Source organism: Nerophis lumbriciformis, linkage group LG12 (assembly GCF_033978685.3).
Source record: "Nerophis lumbriciformis linkage group LG12, RoL_Nlum_v2.1, whole genome shotgun sequence".
Lineage (NCBI taxonomy): Eukaryota > Metazoa > Chordata > Actinopteri > Syngnathiformes > Syngnathidae > Nerophis > Nerophis lumbriciformis.
This window is the reverse complement of record NC_084559.2, coordinates 28478991-28492830: the sequence shown is the minus strand read 5'-3', so window position 1 is coordinate 28492830 and position 13840 is coordinate 28478991. Positions and strand designations below refer to the sequence as shown.

General features: G+C 38.5%; 1 protein-coding gene across 1 annotated transcript; it reads right to left on the bottom strand.

The window, feature by feature from the left end:
• Nucleotides 1-1044: 1044 nt before the first annotated feature.
• Nucleotides 1045-13500, bottom strand: ube2d4 (ubiquitin conjugating enzyme E2 D4). The gene is made up of 7 exons (XM_061986230.1): nucleotides 13182-13500; nucleotides 7902-7965; nucleotides 7716-7747; nucleotides 7558-7635; nucleotides 7349-7454; nucleotides 2731-2824; nucleotides 1045-2633 (listed from the first exon to the last, which is right to left on the bottom strand). Exons 1-7 carry the CDS (start codon nucleotides 13203-13205, stop codon nucleotides 2588-2590), a joined length of 444 nt encoding a protein of 147 aa, XP_061842214.1. The 5' UTR covers nucleotides 13206-13500; the 3' UTR covers nucleotides 1045-2587.
• Between the last annotated feature and the right edge of the window lie 340 nt (nucleotides 13501-13840).

The window sequence follows — 13840 nt, the reverse complement described above, 5'->3', positions numbered from 1 at the left end:
ACGAATGTATCATGTTTATGTTTGCTAATGTTGGAGGGGTCAAGTATGATTTTAGTCACTTATTGAGCGTACGTGGGTGGAATAATTGCACATATACCGTAGTTACCGTACGCCTGGCAACGCTGGCTGGGCAGGAAACTCGCGTTGCTAATGGCTACAGCCATGGTGGTGGTGTCATGTGTCCGTGGACAGCGCGGGGAAGCGGGGCTTGTCTGCCTTTGTTGGCGTATAAACTATGACAATACATTGGTGCAAGTCTCTGTTTCTGGTCATTCAACACATTGATTAAACATGTTCGGGATGGTTGTAAAATAGACTGAAGGCCCGCACTTCCGTTAACTACATCAAAAGCTCTGACTTGAGTGAGCAAATCAAGCGCACCCATGTATGCCCTGCAGCCGTACGGCTTCCATGCACTTGACTAAACTTGTTCCAAAAATTTTGCAGCGTCATTTCCAGTTATACTGCTTTCATGCAGCGTCATCATTTCCAATTACACTGCTTGCAAATACACACAAAACGCCAATCGAAAACAGTAAATTGCTGTATTTTATTCATGTCAATAGTAAAAGTGAAGATGTGGATGTTTAAGATTACAATTCAAGCACAATTCCATAATTTAAGATGCAGCCCTGAATTAATAGAAAGAAAAAAAAAACTTTTTCAGCTTCACAAAGGAAATTGATCAGTAATAATTGTTTTGACACTTTTGATATTTTCTCTGTGTATATATAAATATATATACTATACTATATATATATATATATAGTATACTATATATATACATATAATATACTATATATACATATACACACACAGACATGTGTATATTATATATATATATATATATAATTTTAAGGCTAAAAGTTTCATTTTAGGCAGATGGATCCCTGATACCTGGCAAGTGGCTGAGAGAAAGTTGTCTTGTGTGCAAAAGCACGCTAAGCTGCCTATTGAACACAATAATAATGGATTTAGGCTGCATCCAATCTTTTCGTTAGTGGAGCTTTAAAGAAAACAGCCAGATTAACAATGTACACAAAGTCGGGACCAAAAGAATGACCTTTACTTCAGTGTAGCTTTTCAAACCGTTATACTGCCATTTGGAAACATTTTCATTCCACTACCAATGAGAAACTATATTTGCAATCTAAAATCTAATAAAGCTACTATAGTTTCATGCTTTGCTATGGACCATTTTGGATGGGTTCAATGATGCATTTCCCCCTTTATGCTATTAATTAATTCCCTTTATATTGGCAGCATCAGCACATTGACAAAAACAAAAAATAGCACATCCTAACTAGTTTATCCAACAGTAACATTGGTATTATATTCAAACTAACATTATTTTTTTTGACACATTCCAATCATGATCAGATGATACGAACATGAAAAGGCTAAAACTAAATATTTTAAAAAAGACAACACAAATGTTGCAACCAGACAAACTGCTGAGGTTTACCACAAAAACATATACTTGTGCAGATGAGTAGTTATGATTATGAGCTTTACATCACCTGAAATGTAAAAAAAAAAGTCAAACTAAAATTAACTTACCCTGAAAAAGCATTACTTCAGTTCCACTTTAGAGCATCAACAACACAAAAGCATCAGTAGCATGTACGTTGTAAAGTTTTGTTCATAAAATAAATGTAAAGGGTGCAAGGAGCCAGTGGTGGGCCCCCTGACAACAAGATGAATACTTTCGTAAAACAACAAATATCAGGACTGATCAGTACATTATCTTGATTCATGAACGTTGCAGTGAAACTGTAGTAAAAGTATTTTCTCTCAACACAGGTCACTGCTTATGAAAGGCTGATGATTGAGTTTGGCTACCTGAGTAACTGTACTGAGGAGGAAACACATAGCTTGGCCATGTGCAGGAGGATCCAGCAATATGAAATATGTTAGGGTATATGAGCAATGACAGTGTGAGAAAATCCTAATTGTAATCGGAGCGTTGCAGTCCCTGCAATTACACAGGTCGTAATTCCAAACACAAAAGGGTGATATTAGATCAGTCCTTTGTTGTTGCATTTTCACATTGTTTTGGGCTAGATAAGAGTCAGTAGGTGCCATGTGATCAGCTGCTGGTAATGGCACGGCACCATTAATGTGTTGAACTGGGAACATTCTGTCTCAATTGCACGTAGACCGAAACGTTAGAACACAGAAAGGCCACTAAATACATGGAGATACAGTAATAGAAGACATACAGTGGAACACAGGCTGTACCCCAAAAATCAAGGCGGTAAAACTTTGCGAAAATCCATCCGGCGTTTTGCTCACCGAGCAGTAAAACAAAATGACAAGGAGTGAGTGATGTGTGTGATGGCGGCAATAATAATTGCAGGAGTAACAGTTTAAAAGTCCAGGCTGTGAGTTAAGTGTCCGCTATTCTGTAAGGGAGTGCTTCCAGGAGCCCCTTCAAGTCCTGATGGCATCCATACACGCATAACTTATCCACAAGGTTGGCTGTTGTCTAGCTTGTTTTGTACTCCTTCGCTGTTCATTTGTCTCCGGTTTCAAAATAAACATGTTTTTCTTGTTCTCGTTTTGTATTTCCATTCCACAGGCAACCTCACATTGCATACTTCTGTGTCCATTCTCTTGCTAATTTGTTGTATCTGAAAAGACAAACAGCGTTTGGAAAAAAAGGTCTTGCAATCCGAGAGCATAAACAATATGGTAAATTTGTCATTAATGTGAAGAAAGTGCACTTACTTTTCCCTGTCGGCCTTGTATGTATGAGCTATCTCTGGTACCAAAGGGTCGTCAGGATTTGGGTCACAAAGAAGGGAGCAGATCGACAACAATACTGCGGAAAATCTGAATTTTAGTTTGATTCAAAACTCAGTCTACCCCATAATATCGCTAATGACTAACAGTAAAACTAAGTATTTGTTCAATTATTTATTTTTCAAGCATTTTCCATATATTTTTGGCCTAAATAAAGTCTTGAATTAGCGTACTTTATGGCTGAAATGGTGCACCGGATTATAAAACGCACCGCCGATGAGCTAACTGTTCTAGGGAGATAATGATTCTTAAAAGTTTTTAAAATGTTGCTAAATGTTACATTATTGTGTAATTTCCACATGTTTTTTTTTCTAAATTCTACAAAAATATATTTATTTCTAAAATTATTTTCAAAAAGTTTAGTTTTTTTCTATGCCATGCAGATCTTAAAAGAGAACTACAATTTTTTTTTGTTCACAATCATTACTAGAGACAAGAACACATGTCTTTTTTTTTTGTTAGGATTTTAAAGATGATAAAAAACGCTTGGAAGATGCGGCTAATGGGAGCCACTGTTGTAGCCTTCAAAGCCCTCTAAGGCAACTTCAAAACCCCCAGTCTACCCTAATCAACATTTTGTATACACCATGGGTCCCCAAACTTTTTGACTCGGGGGCCGCATTGGGGTAAAAAAATTTGACCTGGGGCCGGGCAATATATATATATATATATATATATATATATATATATATATATATATATATTCTGAGTGCGATGATGTCACGTTATCGATGGGAAAATGCATTTTTAGACCATATGATTTGCCTGAGCGACTAGGAGACCTAAAGAGTAACAAGCGGTAGAAAATGGATTGATGAATGGGCAAGAAAGGACAGATTAAAGAATAATAATAATAAAAAAATTAAAAATAAATACATTTGTTTTTTTAAACTTGGGACTTCCCGCGGGCCGGATTTTGGACGCTGGCGGGCCGCATCCGGCGACCCGTAGTTGGGAGAACCATGGTATACACACTGCGAGTCTGTATATAATGTAAAAACAGACATGTTAATAAAAATATGTAATATGTACTATATTTACCCTATTTTGATCTGACTTCCTTAGCGCATTGATTTCTGTTTCAATAGCAGCGCACATCCGACTTCCAGTATGTTCCTACTTTCGAATACAAAACGGTTGTATGTCTTCTAATCATGGCAGACTTGGTAACAAAAAAAGAAGACTACTATTTTTGGACAAATGAGGATTCACAACTTTATCTTTTTGAAGCTGAATAAACGAAGGATTAACTGCTGCTTCCAGAAGCGAGCATGAAGAAGAGGGTGACATGTTGGAGCAGACGGAAGGCGATAGTGAGGTGAAATCGACTCGAAGCTGCAAATGTGGAAATTGGAGACAAGCTATTTCTAAATAAATGTTGTGTTTTCCCCAAATAAACCAGAAAAAATGTACACAGCCAGCTGAAACAAAGAGACAACTGTCCATCGAGTGAGTCACACTTTATATTGATCATGATACACGCAGCATGTTGTGTGTATCATGACAGACAACGTACTGACTTAGAAGCTAGCTTATCTCTTGCTATAGTTAGCTTTTACGCCTAATACTGAAGTACGCCGTTACTACGCTGGAAAGAGAGTTCCTCAGTGTTTGCTCGAACAATAACAATGTTGCTACAGTTTGGTTTATATACAGGTTACGGAACGTAAATAAAGTATTGGTGACGGTTTTTGAATGCATTATTAAAGTGATTTAGCGGTAGAATTGATTGCTCTCATTGGCTGCATTGCCACCTAGAACGAGCCATTTTATACATGTTCGAATGCAAAAAAAACAACCTTTTGTCTTCTTGTCTCTCATAACAATTGTAAACGATAGGCAAAATTCCAAAAAAAAGTGCAGTTCTCCTTTAAGGCCTCACTGTTGGCTTTGTAAGGTAATGTTACCTCTAAACTAAACAACGTAAAGTCTAATCCACGTTTGTTCTCCTTTTATCCAAATAAGAATCAATAAGAGAAACGACAAAGAATCGAATCAATAAGCAGAATAGAAAGTGGAATCGGAACTTGAAAAATCTTATTAATTCACATCCCTTCTTGTTGCTGTCAAATTTGTGGAAAACAGGCAGAATGTGTCATCAACAGGCATTATCACGATATAACGATAGTATTAAAAGCACTAAAGTCCAGCGTTTGCGTCCTACGCCAATGGTGCATTCAAGGTGTACACTAAAGTCAGAATTTTAATTGGGGTCTGAAGGAGGAACTGGTAGCTGTGCCAGTGCCTGTCGAGGTGATCGGACTACAATTAGTCACACAGCTACTACTACGATGTGGGAATATTGAACATTTAATGAATTGATAATCATGTATTCCTCAACACCACGTTTGTAGATAAGGAGAGCAAGAGCCACCGAATAACATCTAATCGCTTTATTACAGTAATTAGTGCTAAGAATCTTTAAAGGGGAACATTATCACCAGACCTAAGTAAGCGTCAATATATACCTTGATGTTGCAGAAAAAATACCTTTTTTTTTTTAACCGATTTCCGAACTCTAAATGGGTGAATTTTGGCGAATTAAACACCTTTCTATTATTCGCTCTCGGAGCGATGACGTCACGTTGTGACGTCACATCGGGAAGCAATCCGCCATTTTCTCAAACACATTACAAACACCGAGTCAAATCAGCTCTGTTATTTTCCGTTTTTTCGACTGTTTTCCGTACCTTGGAGACATCATGACTCGTCGGTGTGTTGTCGGAGGGTCTAACAACACGAACAGGGACGGATTCAAGTTGCACCAGTGGCCCAAAGATGCGAAAGTGGCAAGAAATTGGACGTTTTTTCCTTTAATGCCAAACAAACACATACCAATCGTTGGTTAGAAGGCGATCGCCGAATTCGTCCTCGCTTTCTCCCGTGTCGCTGGCTGTCGTGTCGTTTTCGTCGGTTTCGCTTGCATACGGTTCAAACCGATATGGCTCAATAGCTTCAGTTTCTTCTTCAATTTCGTTTTCGCTACCTGCCTCCACACTACAACCATCCGTTTCAATACATGCGTAATCTGTTGAATCGCTTAAGCCGCTGAAATCCGAGTCTGAATCCGAGCTAATGTCGCTATAGCTTGCTGTTCTATGCGCCATGTTTGTTTGTGTTGGCATCACTATGTGACGTCACAGGAAAATGGACGGGTGTATATAACGATTGTTAAAATCAGGCACTTTGAAGCTTTTTTTAGGGATATTGCGTGATGGGTAAAATTTTGAAAAAAACTTCGAAAAAAATTAAATAAGCCACTGGGAACTGATTTTTAATGGTTTTAACCATTCTGAAATTGTGATAATGTTCCCCTTTAAGCAAATTCGAAAGTGGAATAGAACCGCAAAAATCTTACCAATGCCCTTCCCTACATGTCACTATCAAACTTGTGGGACACCGCTAGAATGTGTCGTCAACTTGTATTGTCACAATATAACAGTAGTATTAAAAGCTCTATTTCCTGCCAAATATACATCATTTTTGTTGTATATCGTCTAAAGGGCACAACCCTAATCTATGAAGTGGTTTATCTAATTACAGGTAAAGTTTGATACAACGCGGTCCAATATAAATCGATGTTCTATAAAATGGACCCCGAATTTTCGCCATTTTTTTCCCCTACCAGAGGCAACCGTGAATTACCATGAATTCATTAACGTGGATTTTAAACAAGTTGAAAAACTTATTCGGGTGTTACCATTTAGTGGTCAATTGTACGGAATATGTACTATTCTGTGCAATCTACAAATAAAAGTCTCAATCAATCAATCAAACTGGGTGGATTTGCACCAAATTATTGACTATTGATACTGTATCGACCTACTAGTGTCTAGTGCCCACCCCATTCTGTGATGTGGGAGCACAGTCCACCATTCACGTCACGTCATGTGGGCGGCTATCCACAAAACGTCATAGTTTGCCGGCAGTGTTGTATGTTTATACGATTGGAAGTATTTAAATTATGATACTGTTCAACTTGCATGTTATCAAATACATTATATGGAGAAAAGTAATAAAACATGTTAATTAGTTTTAAAAGCCTCTTTACTTCACATTAAAACAAGTGGTATAATTTACGACTGTCAATCTGGTTTGGGTTTGGACCCTTACAAATTCCTTACATTGCATCCATAATAATAGGTGTGAAAACGTATGGTCATTAAAATAAAACAGTAAGTGAAGATGCATTTAGCATTTCATTCACTCGGGATTAATGAGGCCAGCCTTGTCTTTGATGACTCAAATGAGGTAAAGTGAGTTCACAGTATTTACAAGATGATATTCTATTTCATTTTATAAACCAAGGGAGTACATTACAGTTGGACTGTGTTTAGTCAAGTGTACATTTAGATGCCAGTTGAGTGTCTAAATTAATGCAGGACAGACTTTCTCATAACAATCATAAAACTCAAACACTATGAAAGTACCGTAATCTGAAGACATAATAATTGCGGAATGCATTACACGTAGATTAGCATTTTTTGTATGAATAAGTCAAGAAAATTATATTTTAAACAAATACATATATATTTACCCTTACCTTTTGATACCGTTAGTGCAGGTGACCACTGTGATCTCAGTATATCCAGACAAATACTGCCATTGCTGTTAATATTAGGGTGATAGATTTTTGTCGTAAATGCAACCTATAATGTAACAAGAAAATTGTCATTTTACAGCAACACCAGTAATGGTAAGAATGTACAGTCAGCTTTAATAATAACTACGTCATCCTCTAAATTTACTCACTTTTGGTGGTTTGAAGGGATAATCTGTGGGGAAGTGGATGGTGAGGAAAAACACTCCATTCTGATATGGGCTGTCACTCTATTGACAAAAAAAACACGAGCAGTTATTGTCTGTGAAATATAATGAAGACATTTCAAAAATACAGCAGTAGCACTTACTGGACCCATTATTGTCGCCTGCCAATGAAACACTAAAAAGACAAAACAATCACAATACCGTATCAGTGTATCTGAAATTGTAAGTATAATAATAATTTGACAAGTCGCATTTTGATTTGGATACAACACCTGGTGGACACATATACAGTATTCCTAGATACATTGGGACAGCAATTGAACTCTTACAATCATCTCCAACTGGTCCAGCAGAGCACTGAGCAGGAGGGTCCCTCTGCAGGTCTGACAGCTCCTAATGGCACACAATTTTACAGTGACACAGCCATTAAGGTACTGTAAGCTTCAGTGTACACATAATGTTTTTAGTTAACCAAATAAGATGTATTTGTACATACAGCAGTACCTCAGTTTGCCTACAACTTTCGTGTGTTTCTGTGTTCTACAAAAGTTTTCGCAAAATGTCTGGTCAGGTTTTGGTATACACAGACTGCGCGTAACATACTAGCCTGACTAGATTTCGGCGGACCCTTGGAAACGGATTACTGATGCAAATAAAACTATATGGAGATGGCCGATTTTGCCTAAAATCTATATTGCAGCCTCCTGTGATAGCGATATATTGTTTGTTGTGTAAATGATAATAGATGTATTTAACATTGTGTTATAAATGCTCCTAATTTGGCTGCTGACAGTGTGTGAATGTGAATGTTGTCGGTCTATCTGTGTTGGCCCTGTGCTGAGGTGGCGACTTGTCCAGGGTGTACCTCGCCTTCCGCCCGAATGCAGCACCCCCTGCGACCCCAAAAGGGACAAGCGGTAGAAAATGGATAGATGGATGTATGCAGTAACATATTGCATCATTTCCTGTTGTATTATTTTGTCAAAAATGTTATTAATCTACTTGCTAATTTACTGTTAAGAGCTGGTTTCTTTTGGTGGAACAATGTTTCTACCTACACTTCTGTTAAAATGTTATAAACAGTTACTCTTCCGTTGTTTGGATACTTTACATTAGTTTTGGGCGATACTACAAATTGGATATTGCTCCAAAATATGTTTTCTCTTCTCACTATGATAGGGCGTAACCATCCTTGCCCAGGCACACCCTCCTGGTTTTTTGGAGTATAAATATTTGGGGTTTTGGCACCAACCATTGGGACTTGATCCGACCAATTTAAGTCTATGAGCACGAACTAAAGAAGCCTACTCGGATGAGTGGCAAAATGTCTTCCAAGACAAATCAAGCAGTCCAGTTGCGAACGATTGAACGCCCTGAGATGACAACGACCTGGATGAATGAGAACCTTCATCGGTATCCAATACCAAGTAGTTACAGGGGCAGTATCGGTCATACCGATGCTGATATTGACACTAAAAATTTGCAAGATCATTGAATGATTAATTTTTTTATCACAATTATAATCGGACAAAAAACACAGGATGGTGGTGTAACTATCAGTTTTTTCAAATTATTTTCTATTATTGGCTCTGATTTTAATTTGTTTTTGCCCTAAGGCCTCCTGTGCCCAGAAACCTATTTCCTGAGTTTGTAAACAATATTGTTTGTAAACAATAACAAAAAAAATATTTTTTGATAGTAAAAAATATCGATCTAATTGCTGGGGTATGAGTGGATCAAATTAATCAAATTACTTACACGATAGTTGCAGCCTAATTTTGATGCAGTGTATTTCTGTGTCTTTGGAAGTGGGAGGAAGCCGGAGTACCCGGAGGGAACCCACGCAGTCACGGGGAGAACATGCAAACTCCACACAGAAATATCCCGAGCCAAAGACATGCACCTGGGGATAAGTTGATTGGCAACACTAAATTGGCCCTAGTGTGTGGATGTGAGTGTGAATGTTGTCTGTCTATCTGTGTTGGCCCTGCGATGAGGTGGCACTTGTCCTTCCGCCCGATTGTAGCTGAGATAGGCTCCAGAGCCCCCCGCGACCCCAAAGGGAATAAGCGGTAGAAAATGGATGGATGGATGGTATTTCTGTGTCACTTAATCCAAAACAAAAACACATTTGAACTAATACCTCAGACAGTGTGAGCATTATCATCATTTTTTTACATTGTTGCCATAGATCAGTGTTTTTCAACCACAGTGGGTTGCCGTGAGATACAGTCTGGTGTGCCGTGGGAGATTATCTAATTTCACCTATTTGGGTTAAAAATATTTTAAGCAAACCGGTAATTATAGTCTGCAAATTATGTGTTGTTGTTGAGTATCGGTGCTGTCTAGAGCTCGGCAGAGTAACCGTGTAATACTCTTACATATCAGTAAGTGGCAGCCGGTAGCTCATTGCTTTGTAGATGTCGGATACAGCGGGAGGCAGCATGCAGGTAAAAAGGTGTCTAATGCTTAAATCAAAAATAAACAAAAGGTGAGTGCCCCTAAGAAAAGGCATTGAAGTTTAGGGAAGGCTATGCAGAACAAAACTAAAACCGAACTGGCTACAAAGTAAACAAAAACAGAATGCTGGACGACAGCAAAGACTTACTGTGGAACAAAGACGGCGTCCACAATGTACGTCCAAACATGACATGACAATCAACAATGTCCCCACAAAGAAGGATAAAAACAACTGAAATATTCTTGATTGCTAAAACAAAATAGATGCGGGAAATATCGCTCAAAGGAAGACATGAAACTGCTACAGGAAAATACCCCAAAAAAGAGAAAAAGACACTAAAATAGGAGCGCAAGACAAGAACTAAAACACTACACACAGGAAAACAGCAAAAAACTCAAAATAAGTCATGGCGTGATGTGACAGGTCGTGACAGTACACCTACTTTGAGACAAGAGCTATATTGATGCATGGTTGGTTATGGTTTAAAGTCACATCCAACAATTGTGACAACAACTTTTTACTGCCAGCCGAGTTTAGATTTGATGATTTCTGCTGGTGGTGTGCCTCCGGATTTTTTCCAACGCAAAAAATGTGCCTCGGCTCAAAAAAGGTTGAAAAACACTGCCATAGATTGTGCAGGTATCGCTCATGAAAACAACAGCACAAAGGAAAAACTTCTTATAACGTTTTAAAACGCAAATGCAAACAGAGACACCTCTCGACCAGTGGGTCTTAACCTGGGTTCGGTGAGTTGGCCTCAGGGGTTCGGTGAATTGGCCTCAGGGGTTCGGCGGAGCCTCCGCCGCGGTGGTAAAGACACACCCGACTCATCGTGTAAATAAAAACTTCTCCCTATCAACGTATTATTGATACCCCCAAACAATGTTCCCTCTAATTTTCCATATGCGTGAGCAAACGTAAAAAGTCCTTGAGCATTCAGTGGAGCACATGTGAGCAACGTCAGACATGCACATGCACTGTGGTCACACCAGCAGCACACCTGTCTCAAACCTGACTAAATAACAAGTTAAATGTTTTATTATTATAATCAAATGACAGCAGTCATTTCCATGAGAATATTTTCTAATATAAGTGTTTTGGCCTACTTAGAATAACAATAACAAAAAATATTGTTTTTCATGAGCTGTGCACTAGTATTGTATGTCTGGGTGGGGGTCCTGCGTTGGAAATAATGTGTACCCCTTTCAGATATCGCATTTAGTTCCCACTAAAACATTCACATGTTGCACAATGAGATGTAAACATGGGATCATGTGTACATTCCTGTAACTTTGTTTGTAAAATATATCTTTATGAGTATTTCTTTAATATAATAACATAATTTCATTATTAATATTTATAAATTAAGATTACATTAAGAAAACAACATTTTATTTTTCACTAAAGAAGGGTTCGGTGAATGCGTATATGAAACTGGTGGGGTTCGGTACCTCCAACAAGGTTAAGAACCACTGCTCTAGACCATCCCATCCATCCATTTTCTACCGCTTATTCCCTTCGGGGTCGCGGGGGGCGCTGGAGCCTATCTCAGCTACAATCGGGCGGAAGGCGGTGTACACCCTGGACAAGTCGCCACCTCATCGCAGGGCCGACACAGATAGACAGACAACATTCACACTCACATTCACACACTAGGGTCAATTTTAGTGTTGCCAATCAACCTATCCCCAGGTGCATGTTTTTGGAGGTGGGAGGAAGCCGGAGTACCCGGAGGGAACCCACGCAGTCACGGGGAGAACATGCAAACTCCACACAGAAAGATCCCGAGGCCGGGATTGAACTCACTACTACTCAGGACCTTCGTATTGTGAGGCAGACGCACTAACCCCTCTTCCACCGTGCTGCCCTGCTCTAGACCAGTGGTTCTCAAATGGGGATACTTGAAGGTATGCCAAGGGGTACGTGAGATTTTTTTTAAATATTCTAAAAATAGCAACAATTCAAAAATCCTTTATAAATATATTTATTGAATAATACTTCAACAAAATATGAATGTAAGTTCATAAACTCAGTGAAGCACAAGCTCAGGTTTCTCACTCCAATGTCTGTCAAAAAGAACTGTGAAAAGAAATGCAACAATGTAATATTCAGTGTTGACAGCTAGATTTTTTTGTGGACATGTTCCATAAATATTGATGTTAAAGATTTCTATTTTTGTGAAGAAATGTTTAGAATTAAGTTTATGAATCCAGATGGATCTCTATTACAATCCCCAAAGAGGGCACTTTAAGTCGATGATTACTTCTGTGTAGAAATCTTTATTTATAATTGAATCACTTGTTTATTTTTCAACAAGTTTTTAGTTACTTTTATATCTTATATTCCAAATAGTTCAAGAAAGACCACTACAAATGAGCAATATTATGCACTGTTATACAATTTAATAAGTCAGAAACTGATGACATAGTGCTGTATTTTACTTCTTTATCTCTTGTTTTCAACCAAAAATGCTTTGCTCTGATTAGGGGGTACTTGAATTTAAAAAAAATACACAGGGGGTACATCACTGAAAAAAGGTTGAGAACCACTGCTTAAGACCAAAGTTGACCTTTAATTCAAGTAGATTTGTGTAGTCTGCGACTGAGTTCAACAGAACTATCCGGAGGTATAAAAATATACACACCTTGGCCAACCGCACTGGCCCACTTGCCAGTCCATAAATGGAAACAGCCACACTGGGGTTCAATTTTGGCAACCAGCGAGCAGCTGTCATTCAAACAACACTTGATCATGAAGTAACACAATAAAAGGCACATTCTGAGCAATTGTTCTTTTACAAAATAACCAAACACACTATTACTTTAGCCGGTGCATTACGTGGAGCGAATGAGGGACAGACCATAGCTGGATTAGCAACTAATACTTCAAACCTGTAATGATAAGATGAACATCGGGGTACTAGTTAAGGCTAGTTACTGTGCGTTACTATGGCAACACATACACCTTACCAGGCCATTACTGGTTAACTTTACGCTTGCCTTTGTTTGTGTATTACGAGGAGCACGGCTATAAGAAAAACGACATAGGGGAGGGGAGTCCTTCAGCATACATGAACAAGCAGACACCCGAAGCGGTCAAAGTAAGGTTGCAGATGAAATATACAACTAGAAGGAAATAAAACACTCACCTTCTGAATTCTTTTCAACGCCATTGCCCCAATGGCTGCGCTAGCAAGGTAGCCTGTCAGCTAACCGTTAGATATGAACATATACACTTTGGGTTCCGTGGTCGCGTAATTCCCAAATTACACCTTACAACGGGATGCGGAAAATCTCACCTAAACTAAAACCGCCTTTGTGTTTTGTTTTCTGGAACAACTTAAGTATCAAAACAATGAAAAGTACGGTGTTTTTTTTGTGTGTGTCTCCAGCTAGTCACGGAATTGACGAGGTATTTGCTAGCACCGCTGCTACCATTCTCGAGTTCTCGCCCTCCTGCAACCCACCAGACACAAGGCAAATATCGCGAGACTGGACTTGCGCCGCTCGGATAATTTAGTTGTCGATTTAAAAAAAACAAAAAAAAACAAATTAAAAACATTTATGAATTAAATCAGAGTAATAATTGTCACCTTTTAAAATAAATGATATCACTTTCATTTCCAAATAATAGCTCAGTTGTCGATTATTTTGCAAATTCAACATCCGAGTAATGTTAGAGACTTGACTCAGACTTTCTTTCATTGTCATTCAAATTTGAACTTTACAGTGCAGATAAGAACGACATTTCGTTGCATTGGCTCGTTGTAGTGCAGGGTAAAGGAGCAATACGGTGCAGAGTGTTTGC